The sequence below is a fragment of the Hippocampus zosterae genome, chromosome 16, assembly GCF_025434085.1.
Source record: "Hippocampus zosterae strain Florida chromosome 16, ASM2543408v3, whole genome shotgun sequence".
Lineage (NCBI taxonomy): Eukaryota > Metazoa > Chordata > Actinopteri > Syngnathiformes > Syngnathidae > Hippocampus > Hippocampus zosterae.
Window position 1 is genome coordinate 18855211 of NC_067466.1, and position 14066 is coordinate 18869276.

The following is a 14066-nucleotide window of genomic DNA, read 5'->3' on the forward strand; positions in this document are numbered from 1 at the left end:
CGCCAGCAGAATGAGGAATGCGTGGTTGTGCTCTGTATCATTTTGGCTGGTGCTGTATTGAAGTATATTCCGCATATTTAAAGCTTCAATGTCTACTTTTGAATGACGGCGAAAAACAAATGGGGAAGAAGAAAAAAAAAAGTCATTCGATGGTTAGCGTCGAGCTAATGCATCCACTCCGACGGCGCACAATTACCATATTTTTGTCCTTGCACATATCACAAAAGATCACCAATGTATGAATTTTCCATTGTTCATATTTGATTGGGTGTTTTGGGTAAAGTGAGACGTGCGATGTTTCGACTTGGTGACCCCCCCAAGCGAATGAAGAGGATAATAACATTCAATCAAGTTGATCTATTTTTAACTTGCTTATTGTTTTACGTGTTGTGCTCTTTTGTTTGTTTGTTTTTTGCAGAGAAACACAGATCCTCACAGCGCTACAAAGGCTCCAAGGACAAGTAAAACAAATAGATGTGAAATGTTTTCTAGTTTAACTCTGAAAAGTCATGTTGAAATTGGCCTAAGTTGTTGATTGGACAGAGTTGTGAGTGTAGCGTATTGCCCCAAGATGGAAAAGTTTCAATGACTTGATTTTTGATAAGTTTCACAGATTACTGTGTGAGCTGGATCTTTATTCCAACCTTTCGCACAGGCAGCTAATTTTGGCGTAAAATACAAAATTGAATTTTAAAAAAGTGACTTTGTGTACGAAAATATTTTCTCCCAAAGTAGAAAATATACTGCTATGAATATATATTTTTTTTTATGACACAATATTTACTTGAATATTTCTTCCGTTGCATCTCCCAGAGACAACAAATACCGTGAGCAGGACCAGACTATTCCACCCTTGCCCCCTCGCACCCAGTTCGGGTCGGAAGGTAAAATGAATGTTTCATAAGTGTCAAACTCGGGTCTCCCTGTTGCCACACACCTGATTCAAATGATCAGATCATCAGCAAGCTCTACCTGTTCATTTGAGGTCTCAGGTGTGTTGCAACAGGGAGACTGAGAAAACATGCAGGGCAGCGGGCCTCCAGGACCTCACTTTGACACCTATGATGTTTAATCAGGAGAATCATAAAGATCTGTCGGGGTTTATGAAAATGTGGCATCTTATGTTTTTTTTAGAGGGCCAGAGCTATGAGAACATTGCAGAGGTTCCCAACCAAAGACAAGAAACGCTGTCCCATGAACTACGTGGCCATCAGGAGAACAAGGGCAACCTTCCTGAACATATGCCGGTCCAGGACCAGAACCTCGTCAATCTGCATGACCAAGATCAGAACCTCGGCAGACTCCATAACCAAGATTGGCACCTCAACAATTGCCACAGCCGAGATCGGAACCGGAAAGACCTCCAAAACCAAGGTCAGAACTTGACCAACTTCCATAAACTCCATCAGAAGACCGCACCCCCCGACACGCGTGATTGCACCCTGACCCATGTCCACATCCAAGATCACTACCTGAGCAATCTCTTTAGCCAAGATCAGAATCTAGGCACGTACCAAAACCAAGATCAGAACTCGGCCCACACCCAGGATCTCCATCACCGAGATCAGAACCTGATCTGCCTTTACAACAATGAGCAGATCCCCGATGAGCAGCCAGACTACGTGGAGGTAGAGGATCAAGACCAAGAAGCGTTCCCTCTGGTTCCATGGTGCGAGGAGGTGCTGGAGCTGGCGGAAGACACGGTAGAGGAATATGACGACGTCGAAGACGAAAACCAAGATGAGAAGGACTACGATGATATCGGTTGAGTCTCCATTTTGGTCAGGGGCCAACGCTATGAAGAAGAAACTGCCATACGGTGGTACTGCAAATTCTAACCATTTTTTCTTCATTTGACGGCCACCTGTTATGTGTTCCATTGAGGTATTGACTCAAGATAAGGTGTTTATTTCTTCAAGGATGAGAATATGCAACCTTTTTACTTTCCGGATTTGGATTTGACACCTCCGGTTCGTGGTATTTCCATCCATTTCACCGGGAAAGGATGATTTGAGGCATTGAGTGTTTTGAGTTACGAATTGTACTCACAAGTTAAGGCACCATTGAACTTCTGTCTAGGTGCAAAGACAAAAAAACTTGAAAAAAATGGGTTTAAATCTCAAATAAGTGTTATCTGTGAAAAACGGGGATTGCCACCCAGAGACGACACCACCAACAACAACAAAAAAACATTTCAAAATTACAAGACTTTTAAAATCCATGAATACGTGAATCCAAGTACGCGAGGTTCCATTGTACCTTCTGCGTACTTTCGTCACCTCGAAGCAAAGTTGAGCTTTTATTTTCCGAGTCGCACATCCGCCATGTTGTCTTACTTTGGCGGGAGCTAACAAGAAGTGGCCCACTTTGAGGTACACACCCGCGAGCCTTAGCGCGTTCGTCGCGTCGACTTCGCACTGCAACGTGAGCCGCCAGCCGCAGCAGCGAGATGTGAGCCGGCCGCGCGAAGGACTTTTTGCCTTCCCCAAACTGTTCTTTTGTCCATTTTGAAGGACGTTACAAACTCCCCGCGATGGACCCCGCCGCTTGCCCCGACGGCTACCGGGCTCTGAGCACCGGCGAGCTGAGGGAGCTTTTACAGAGCGACGACAAAATGGAGCAAATCATTGGACTCAATGAGAAGGTACGTAGCGGTATCGGCTTCGCCCCTCAAAGTGCCTCCGGCACAATGTTCCCTCCGCGTTATTTGTGTTTGTCTTGAACTGTTTTGAAATGACAGCGGGGGGGGGGGGGGGGTGCTTCTGGACCTTTTGTTGTAGCGAATCCCCTTTACATGCTTCGTCGGCTGTCTTCGTGGCGGGCGGTCGTTTTTTCCATTTTTTTCTTTCTACGTTAGAACCAATTTGTTTAATTTCCGACACAAATCAAACGGAGGTGTTTATCTATTGACCATTTGGGGGGTTATATATTACGCTTATCTGCCCCCCACACCCCTCGCGCACACACACACACACACACACGAACCTGCGCGTTCCCCTCGTCTTTAAGGCTTAATGCAAAACCCGGTTTAAAATGTTCCCCCGTTTTATCAACTACCCATTTCTCAATTTCCCCGTTGAGTAATCCGATCACGATTTTTCAAACACACCTTTTGTACTCTAGTATACAATTCGGCGTTGTTTGAAATCATCTCTACTTTTCCATCTCGACATGCATTCCAAGTTTCAGCTGCATGTTCGCCACTCGAACGGGTCCCCCAGCGGCGCAAGGAACCGCGTCCAATTTCGACCAAACGTGTTGTTAATCGGTGCCGTGTCTGGTCTTGATGTATCGCACCCATGCCGAATTAAGGTGTGCTGTCGGAACTCTTTCCAGCCGTCCTTGTTTGACTGAAAGCACAAGTGCAGCTTTGCAGTTTGACGCGGTTAATTAAAATCGTGCACTTTGTCAACAGTGTTCCGCGCACATTGCAGCGCATGCTTGTTTCTGGCGACCAGCCCCCCCGCCCCTCTATTTGTCATGCACACAGTATGCAGATTGCAGCAGTTCCAATCATTAGTTGTCTTGATCTTATTATGAACGATCTTTTCAAACATGTAATACTCGCCGGTTTGCCTGACACCAATAAATGAAGACTTAATTAAACTACTTAAACTGTAGTTTTTTTTCGTGGCTGAAATATATCACACACTTATCTCAGGAATGAGTCATGACGATAAGACAATTCCCCCTCGCTCTTTCACCTTCATGAAAACACTCGAGGCCTACGACGAGGCGCTCTGAAGTGGCCAGACCAGATGTATTTTTGCGCTTGATGCATCGCTAGCTAGTTCCCTGCGCATTGCAGTCGTGCTGAATACCATGTTGAAGTTTTTATATAGCGCAGAAGCGGCCGACTCCAAAGGGCGCCACGAGGCGCCGTTTTAGCCATGCCCCCCCCCCCCCCCCCCCCCGAAATCAGAAAAACCGAAATGGTGAAAAACTGTTGCGTCTTCTCAGCAATTATCTTCGCACACGTGCAATGTATTTTGAAAACTGTAAATTGACTTGACGGCGTTGATTGCATTGACTGGTCTTGTTTCCCAAACCCCGATGCCGCGTTCATAATTCACACTAACCGCTTGCGTTGACATAGCAAAAGGCGTCACTTGCTTGCCAGCCCCGAGGCTTTCTTCTTAAAAGGATGCGACATTTGACACCAGGCCGTGAGAAGGATTTCAGTCAACGTGGACCGACCGCAGACATTGTTGGGCCCCCCCCCAACCCCCCCGAGGATGTTTGACGTGACCCAGCGGGCTTTGTCGGCATCGCCAGCTGGGCAAGGCCCGGAAATCAAGTTGGCGTGAATGGTGACCTTTTACCATGTTTTAGGAGCGTCTTTGTTTTATTTTGAAGAGCCCTCGGAACTCGTCGTTTGACGGGGTACTTTTGCAGGTGCCGTCCACGTCTCCTGTCTCCTTTGGTCCGCATCATTTCCGATCCGCGGTAGCGAGTACTGAAATCCAAGTGCCGCTCTCGAGATTGAGCTACTGTCGTCATCAGTGGCGCCCCACCCATGGAATTTTTTGGGGAAAAAATTTGGGCCGTTTGGAAGAATGAAATTCTGAGAAGTCAGGCAAATAGCAGCTCGTTCACCGCGGGGACGTCCTTTACTGCCGTTGCTCATGAGGGGGGGGGTGTTAGCAATGATCAACTGTGGCTCTTTCAAATTGCATGAATAAAAGTCCGTGGAAATTCAGCGGATTTTCAGATGGCTTCAGTCGCCCTTTTGCTGTAGCCTTCATGGGAATGGTCACTCCTTCCTGGCGACATGTCTGAAGACAGCCATTGAAAGCTCCCGTGAGGCTCTCCGGGGGCGACGCGTTGATGTGAAACAAACAAAAGAAAAACTGTCATCCAGGACATTGCTGACCTCGCTGTGCCGCGTAGCGGAAAAAACGGTCACTGCCTGGTGGTCATTCCCGGCCCGCCGGGGCACTGCCCTGGTGGTCCGGCTGCTAACGATGATCAGTTCGGGCAGCTCCCGATGACTCCCAACGCGCACGCCACAAACTGTTTTCCTCATTTTTGGGAAGCCCTCGGAGCATTGATGCAGTCCTTTTACCGGTGTGCTCAATATTCTTGCGAGTCGGGACAAAGGCCGGCGGTACCTGGATCTGAAGGCAAGCCAGTGCATGTTTTGGGCATGCGGGAGGAAATCGGAGTACCCGGAGAAAATCCACGCGGGCACGGTGGGAAGATGCAAACTCCGCACAGGAAGGCCGGGGGCAGCAACCGAACCCGTGACCCAACTCGCATGTACGCCGAGTCCATTTTGTTTTTCCATTCCCCCGTGGAGAAGAGGCAGTAAAACAGGCCAAAATGCAGATGTCAAGGGCTGAGCTCGGACGTTAAGATGGGTGTTAAGGATATGGGTTTAAACAGAACTCGTCGTGAACTCTGGAAGTGCATTTTTTCACCCGCCTCCCCAAATAACAACTCGTGTCTCCCCCCCCCCCCCCCCCCCCCCCCCCCCCCAGTTTCAGGAGCTTCAAATAGACAGGGAGATGATGATGGCGTCCAATCGCAGCCTGGCCGACGACAGCCTGGCCCGGCGGCCGTGCCTTAATAACGGCAGACTCCAGTTGGCCGAAAAATACCGGGAGCTGTCCAACGTGGCAACCACGTGCTGGGAAAAACAGAGTCAGCTTGGTGAGTCGAAATCCCCCGGGCCCAGAGACCAGAAACGGGGTGGGAGGGGGGGGGGGGTTAAGCTCCATATTACATGCCGGAGGAATAACGTCAAGAGCTGGGAAGAAGTGATGACAAACACAAATTGGCACAAAATAACGGACAGATTAAACGGTTATTAAAATAATTGTGAGTTGCGGCCCTAAAATATTGGAAGTTAGACCATTTTTTTTTTAAAACAGTTTTTTTTTGAACAGCATGGAAGAGGCTCCCTCCCGGTTTGTCTTTGACAATCCAATGGCGCCCTTGAAGTGCTTTGAAAGTCAGATGAGCACAGTTTTTGAGGAGATGATAAAGATTTGGTCGTGAATCTTGGCCTGTAATGTCAATTTACCAGAGGGGGGAAATGTCACCAAACGTTTTTCTTTTGTGCTGTGCCGTGAGATTTTTTTTTTTTTTCAAATGTAAAATGGACGTCTCGGCTCAGTAGACGTTGGCGAGACAACAAAACCTGTGTGACGACCCCAAGCATGACCCTGGCGAATTGTCCTTTTCAAGCTTGGGTGTTTTTTTTTTTTTTCTTCTTCTTTAGTGATCTTGTCAGATGAGCTGGTTGCCGTTGGCCCCGCGTCTCGTGTGTCTTTGGTGTCTGATGTCTTTGAGTCTCCGCTTGCTTTTGCACACACAGCTGCTGCACACCCACGCAGGCCCCCGCCCCCCTTTCCTCAATTCGCCTTACATTTTTCCTGGGATTTAACGAGCTTGCCGAGTCGCCCTTGGCTTTCTCCATATTTATTTTTCATACCTGGAAGCTCGACAGCTTTACGTTTTGCTGGCCGAGCGTGGGAACGTTTGATGTGTCGGAAGCGTTCTCGTTTCCACATCTTTTTTTTTTTTTTTTCATCTGTGAGAATCCCCTCCCCGAGGTTTCCCGACGCGAGGAAACGTTGACGGAAACCACGCGGACGCTACTCGGCTCCTCCACCAAAATGCCGACACATCCGTCGTCACTTACGACACTGACGAAAAACAGACGTTTTTTTTTTTTTTTTCATGGTCCTTGCCTTTAAGCAAGAATTCCTGCGTGTGATTAGTATCCCATAATATTTATGATTGTATTTTATGTGATTGTGGAGGCTGGAGATGGCGTGGCTCTCAGTTTTCAGCCAACCTGCTCACTGAAAGCCGCCAGCCCGTTTCGCAGGGGGGCGTTTGTTTTCGTTTTGGGTTTTTGGTTTTCCTCTCCGTTGCTCCATTCCTGACGCCACTTGACTGGATATCATCTCCCCGACATGACGAGTTGATCCATCAGGGCCGGCAACAAATTGCCAAGCGTGACAACATGACAACCCCCCCCCCCCCCCCCCGCGTCCGATTGGCTTCCCGTGCCGAATGTAGGTCACGTTCCAGCTGCCTTAGGACTGTTTGTTTCCCCCTGGCTGTCAACTCACATTAGCCACGTCCGCAACGTGCGGTCGTCGGACAAGCGCGCTACCGTTTCCGTGCGCGCCGGGATGGAAGGAAGGTGAACGCGACGCCGTGAGTTAGTCACGTTGAGCTGAGGGTGTTTCGAGAGAGCGCAACAGTTGCTTGCTTTTTTTTTTTTAATATGAATGGATTTTGGTGGACAAGGAACTTGGACTGCAATGACCTTTTGAACATCACTTTACAATCTTTTTCATTCATTCATCTTCCGAGCCGCTTGATCCTCACTAGGGTCGCGGGGGGTGCTGGAGCCTATCCCAGCCGTCTCCGGGCAGTAGGCGGGGGACACCCTGAATCGGTTGCCAGCCAATCGCAGGGCACACAGAGACGAACAACCATTCGCACTCACACTCACAGCTAGGGACAATTTAGAGTGTTCAATCAGCCTGCCACGCACGTTTTTGGAATGTGGGAGGAAACCGGAGCACCCGGAGAAAACCCACGCAGGCCCGGGGAGAACATGCAAACTCCACACAGGGAGGCCGGAGATGGAATCGAACCCGGTACCTCTGCACTGTGAAGCCCACATGCTAACCACTGGACTACCGGGCCAATCTGTTCATTTTTATTTGAATGAATAAGACAGAAATGCATATTTTCCATCCTTTTCGTTAAAAAAAAAACAAAAAACGTTCAGATTGACGGGGCAGAAAATGCCCTCTGTTCACGGTTCGCTGCGTCAAGTTGATCTTTTTCCTCCCCCAAAGTCAAACCAGATCTTTGCAAATAAAAAGTCACTTCATGCCGTGGGGGTGTCGATGAACAGATGGCCTGACAATGAGTCCCGTGGCCACAATGTGCAGCGGAAACATATTTCTTGTCTTGCGGCTTTTCTCCGCCGCTCGACGTGGGTGTCCGGGATGAAGTCTCGGCGCCGGCGTTCATTTTCACCTGAGCGTCGCCCCTTTTTCAGGAGCCCGAGTCCAGAAGCCCAGCCTGCAGAGCGCCCAGAACCTCCTGCAAGAAGAGGTGGCACGCGCCGAGGAGAACTCGGAGGTAAAAACAAACAACAACAAAAAAAAAAAGGCAAGGAAGGCTTCTTTTTTTTTTTTTTCCCCCAAACAAAAAAAGGAGTGATTTCCACATGTCATCCGCTTCCTCCCCCACCCCCGTGAAAGCGACGATCAACAGCGACTCGCTGTCCCGCCAGGCAGCCAACAAACAACACATTGTTCTCTCTGCTCTCGATCCTCCTTTTTTTTTTTCCTGCAAATTGTCTGACTGGAGCGGATGCGGCGGGTGGGAATCATTTTGTGGCTATTTGCTCTGATCTCAGCCATGTGAGATGCAGCGGCCGGCGCGGCGCGATGGCTCGGCGGCGGCGGCGAGCTTCCCGCATTCTGCCCTCGTGGCTGTATTCAGTTTCGCATTGCAATGCTTTGGTTTTGTCGTCGTCGCAGGAGCTGCTGGACACCTTCATGGAGGGGAACATGAGCCTGGAGGACTTTTTGGACTCCTTCCAGCGCTCCAGGACGACTTACCACGTGCGGCGAGCGCAGGCGGAGAAAATGCAGGACTTGATCAAGAAGCGGCCCGGCGCGTCCTCGCCGCCGCCCGCTTTGCCGGGCAGCGTCCCGGAGGAGGTGAAGGCGGGCGCGGCGGAAGCGGCGCGGCCCAACGGCTACGTGGCGCAGGGACCTCTGCGGGTTTTCCAGGTACGCTACGGCCTGACGCCGGCCATCCTGCTGCCGCGCTACCCGCTTGCTCCCGTTTCCCCCGCCGCCCCAACGCAGCCGCGGCACGCCAGGACTCCCCCGCCCCACCCCCACGCGCCGGGCCCCGGCGGCCCCCCCCCAGCCGGTGGGGCTCAGGGTGATCGGACAGCTGCCCGGGGGCTGGCCGCCCGGCGGGCGCCCGCTACGACTGCAGCAGCTCTACAGGCCCAACCCGCAACAGCCCCAGCCGCCCCTCCGATAGGCAGGCGCCGGCGAGAAGGCGGGGCCAAAGCTTCTCGCACAGCTTGTCCCAGGAACGGGGATCCTTCCGAAGACGGCGCGCCATCCGTCCCGTGATGGCGCCGCGCTTTTACCCGGCGGGATGGGACGGGCGCCGGATCCGACCGGCTTGGACTCTGTTTTGGGGGCCAAAACGGCTTGATTGAAGACTCGAAACCATCTGCAGATGCGACCAGAGGTGGGTGGAGAGGCCAGCGATTGTACTCAGAGTAAGAGTGCCCTTACTTTCCAATACTATGACCTCAAAGTAGGCCTCCAAATAGTCACTTCCATATTCAGTCGGATATCGGGGGGGGGGGGGGGTGCTCTCGCGGTGAACGTGGCTGCCGGGGGTTTGAAGCTCCGTTTGTCTCCAATTTTCTCAAAAGACCACAAATTGTTCCTTGACGGGAACGTGAATGCCTTGAATGGACTGGTGACCCATCCAGGGTTGCGTGTGCGAGCTCAGCTGGGGACGAAAATTCTCAAGGTGTTGTCGCGGAATCCATATATACCCCCCCCCCCCCCTCCTCTTTTTTTATTTATTGGTGTGAATCCTCTTTTGAATGTTTGCCTTCAAAGAGCTGCCGCACATTTGCAAGATTTCTCCTCAACACATCGCGGGAGGCGACGCCATCCTCGCTTTGGGGGGGGGAGGGGGGGTTAGAATCATTGTCTCTGAATTAATCCGCCCGCTATTCCCACCAGCGAGCGATCAGACCACGTTTATGCCGCTTTGACAAACTCCTACATGAGAAGAAGTGCCTTTCGGCCAGCGGTGCCCAGTCGCATCCATCGGCGCTCTCGTTGCGAGTGGTCGGTCGCCTTTGAATGAGATTCCCTCGGGAGCCAACGCCGACTCTGCAGGAAGATTTCCGCGTCTTGTTTTCGAGCCTCTTGAAAATGCCCTCCGAGATGAGTCACGAAAAGCGCGACCTAGATACTCGCGCGGCGGCGTCTCGCTGCTATTGTCTCACTCACATCTGCTCAAGATGAACACATTTGAAGAAGTCAAATGAAAATGCCGCAATGTAGCACCACCTACTGGCCAGAGGGGACTTCATGCAAAAACGCTTTTGCGTTGAGTATCGGTGGCCTCGGCCTCATGTCGATACCTGCTAGCGGTATTTGCCCATCCCTAAAAAGAAAAGAGTCAAATGTACCCTTTTCTGTTTCTACCGCAACCCCTCGCTCCTTTTTGAAAGAATGTGACCTTTGACCTTTCCTGATCGTTTGGCGTTTTTTAATTTTGTATTTATTTTTTCCCTGTGACGCGTTTCCTGGGCACTGGTGGCTGGACGTGCACTTTCATGTCCACTCAGGAAAGGAAAATGCTCCATTTTGGCTCAACAAATGGATCCCCCCCCCCCCCACCCCCCCAGAAATATATTTATATGTATGACCCCACTTGTCTGTCTACAGTATTTGTCATTGTGTGAGGCTCCAACAAACCAAGCTTATGTGACAACGTTTCCCCCCAGCAGCCTTTTCAAAGGTTTTGGCTCCCACCAGAATGCGAACGTTTGAGTTCGCGAGCGTAAGCTGCATGTCAAGTCGACCTTGATGGGTTCTCCGGAGCCAACGGCACGGCACGGCCGTGTCCCTTCATATCATGAGGACCGGGCTCATGTTAGCGTCGAGGCGACCAAGCGATGAGGAAAGAAATTCCAAAGCGACACAGAGTCCCAATTTGTTGGCTTTCTTTCAGCAGAAATGGTGGGAAATTCCCGAGACAACAATCCAGTAAAAGTAGTCGCTCTCGAGAGACAACCCGAACAGGATTGGACACACTGTGTGCTAATGCTAGCTAGCTGTTCGTCTGCGCATCTAATTTGCTTTTCATTTGAAACGTGCGCCGCACAAAAATTGCAGATATGTAAATTCATATTGGAATATACGCCTTTTAAAATCTTGATTCAATACAATTGCTGACGCTGTGCATTATAAAAAAACTAATAATTATTTTGAATGAAAATGTCGCATAAAAAAATCAATGGAAACGGGAATTGACCTAATTCCACGCTTTCATGAGCCGTTAGCATTAGCAACTGTTTTTTGGGGGGGGTTCAAAATGGAGAAAACCCATTTTTTATTTGACAATTTGGGGGTGGGGGTAAAAATAGACTAGAAATGGATTTGAATGATTATAAAACATTGTATTATATTAAATATTTGTTAAAACCTTTTTTTTAAATGTACATGATTTCATGTCTTAATATATGATGGTTGAAAAAAAATACAGTATATAGCGCAAATGAAGAACACCAAAAAGTGTTGAAGACATTTTTTGTTTAATATGTGGAAGACGGATGTCTCAGTTTTAAAAGTTTTTTTTTTTGTAGGTTCAAATGAAACGGCAGACGTTTTTGGTGACTTCTCAGGCTATCGTAACAAAAAGCCAAAGAAAATGCAAAACACGTGTGGCGTTGTCTCTGGGTTTGCAATTCCAATGAAGGCTGCCGGGGGAAAAAGTTGGCGCGTATGCTTGGCTCCAAATGTCCAGTATGTACAATGCGTTAAAAAAAAAAAAAAAAATCATCCAAATTGATTGCGCTGACTTCCTGTGGCTCCCGGCTGCTGACATTCAAGTGACCTTACAGAAAACATTTGCAGGTGACGTCATTTCCATCTGGGACTTGTCAATAAAGCACATATGTGACACATTTGTTCGTGCAAAACCGCGGCGTCAAATCACTGCGTCTTTCTTGCGTTTTTGGTCTCTCTGACACTTTTCAATGTGACTCTCTTCAGCCAGCAGGGAAACGCTTGAGATTAAACCCCCGGTTGCTCTTTGGCTTCGGAGCTGCTCAGAGGTGGACTGAGGAGAAGGCTCAAGGTGGCAGCAAGGTCAAAGACGCACACTTTCATCCAAACTTGGCCCGTCTGTCGCGGGATCACAAATGCTAATCTGATGAGATTTCGGTAAGGATGAAAATCACTGAAATTCAAAGTTCACCGGTTACATGGTGGCATTGTTTTGAAATGGGAAGGATTTGCTTCCGAGAACGTAACGAGTCTCAAAATTTGGTGGCAGCTAATTTCTTTCTTTTTTGGGGGGGGGGAATCAAATAATTGATTATAAATAAAATAAAACAAATATTAATACAGTTGTGCATATTTTAACAATTTCTATAGCAGTAAAAAGAAATTACTAAGTATGATGATTTTATTTAACTGGCTAATTGAAATGAAATGAAATGTTACCATAAAAAAATGAATCGAGTTTGTTTAATATATAAATCTACAAATATTTTGATTGAGATTGGATGCTCTGCCGATTCATAACCGTCAATTAAAAGCGATACCGTTACAGTCTGACCAAATATCTATACTTCATGAATTTATTTTGAGTGTTTTTGTTATTAAATGGAAAAAAATGTCCAGTTTAAATGTGTTTTATTTGCAAAATTATGAATGAAAAGTACCTTTTTTTGTATGCTTAAAGAGCAGCCATTCTCTACTTTATATTTCCATTTAAAAGAATTATTCCTTATATCAATTGGTGCCTTTAGCTCGCTAGCTCAATCTCAAGTGTATCGGTTTTTTTTTTCAATGGTCCAATCGAATTTTAGTCACAAATCAGATAAAAACGTTCCCCGATGCGAATTTGGTGATAGTAGTGCTTTGTCGCCCTCTAGCGGCCATCGGTATACGCCACCGCTTTGCGGTACGTCAAAAAACAAATTCGGTTTCATTCATGAAAAAGAACCGAAAGTCCATTATGGGCGTACGCATTTTATTGAGTCGCGAGCGACCACCAAATTTCGCTGCGTCCTTCTGACGGCAAACAAGGACGTCGATCTGTCATTGAGCGACTGTTTCGGTGGCATTAATGACAAAGTGCGAAAAGCCCCCCCCCCGCCCGCCCCCTCACACAGTGCAGTTTTTTTTTTTATTAAAAGCGACTCAGACGTTAATCTTCTCAGGAGGAACCCGCTGTGCCGTTCACGATGAATGCCCCTTTTCATTGCTGAGGAACTTTCAGAGTTCGGCCCCGAATGAGTCACTCTAAATATCTCGGGCGAAATATTTGGCTGGAAAATCTTGCGTGACCAGATTCTAAATGCAAATCCTTGTGGAACAGGAGTAAGTTGGCAAAATCGTCGCTCGATGGAACGATTTTGTGACGGGTCTCGCGTGAGGTTGGTCAAAGTCGTTTCCGGTTTAGTTGGACTTAACTCGGGTGACGGATAAGAATGTTGACTGCCTGTCGAGTTTGACCTTGGACCTGGTCCTAAATCTGACCAGATGGTCCGTGGGCCGATTTTTGCGTACCTTTTTTGGGGGGGTTAGGGCTTCCTCCTCCGTACGCGAGAAGGTCGTCACGAGGCCTTCACATCTTGGTGACGTCTGCGGCGTCGTGAACGTCCCGTGCCCTGGAAGGCCAGGTTGTGGATGCCGATCTTGTGCTGGTTCACGCGATTGTCCTTCTTGTGTTGGTCGCGCAGCTGGAGCTCGGCGTCGGCTTTGCCCTCGAAGCAGCGGGCGCAGTGCGGCGTCGCCACCCGCACGCTTTTGGAAAAGTTGGAGAAATCCACGCGGTACTTGCCCGTCTTGGTTCGCGAGATGATGGGCAGGAAGCTGTGGCCCCACTGCATCTCCTGCGGGGTGTAGGAGGTGCGCACCTGGCAGACGGAGCTGGTGGACTCGGCCGTGCCGTCCAGGAAGACCACCAGCTCAAAGTCCTGATGGGGCAGCGTGTCGGCCGAGATCTCGTAGAAGGGGCTGGCCCGCTCGATCACGTGGTAGAGCGTGAGGGGGCAGATGAAGAAGAGGTTGTCCTTGCCGGCGTCCACCGTGAAGTGGATGTCCAGCTGGTCCAGGATGAGGGTCTCGCCGTCGGCGGTGGTGGTGGTCTTCAGGAGCTTCCCGTAGATCTGGCTGCCGATCAGGAGCGTCTTGCGCAGGTTGGCCACGCGGATCTGCAGGCAGAGCTTGCCGTTCTTCAGGCAGATGACGGCGGCGTCGCTGAAGCTCACCGTCTTGGCGCGTCTCTTGGGCAGGGAGATTTTGGCC

The 14066-nt window shown here is 49.3% G+C and overlaps 2 protein-coding genes across 2 annotated transcripts; one reads left to right on the top strand and one right to left on the bottom strand.

The window, feature by feature from the left end:
- The first annotated feature begins 796 nt into the window (after positions 1–796).
- Positions 797–11728, top strand: LOC127588017 (vacuolar protein sorting-associated protein 37D-like). The gene is given in 6 exon segments (XM_052046505.1): positions 797–884; positions 1135–2644; positions 5481–5652; positions 8030–8112; positions 8517–8905; positions 8907–11728. Coding segments are annotated over 5 exon segments (882 nt in total). The 5' UTR covers positions 797–884; positions 1135–2533; the 3' UTR covers positions 9034–11728.
- A 1203-nt stretch (positions 11729–12931) lies between these two features.
- On the bottom strand, positions 12932–14065 carry LOC127588829 (ATP-sensitive inward rectifier potassium channel 1-like; the record flags this gene model as incomplete). Its single annotated transcript, XM_052047694.1, has 1 exon — positions 12932–14065. A coding segment is annotated over one exon (693 nt), but the record flags the coding sequence as incomplete, so codon positions are not given.
- Between the last annotated feature and the right edge of the window lies 1 nt (position 14066).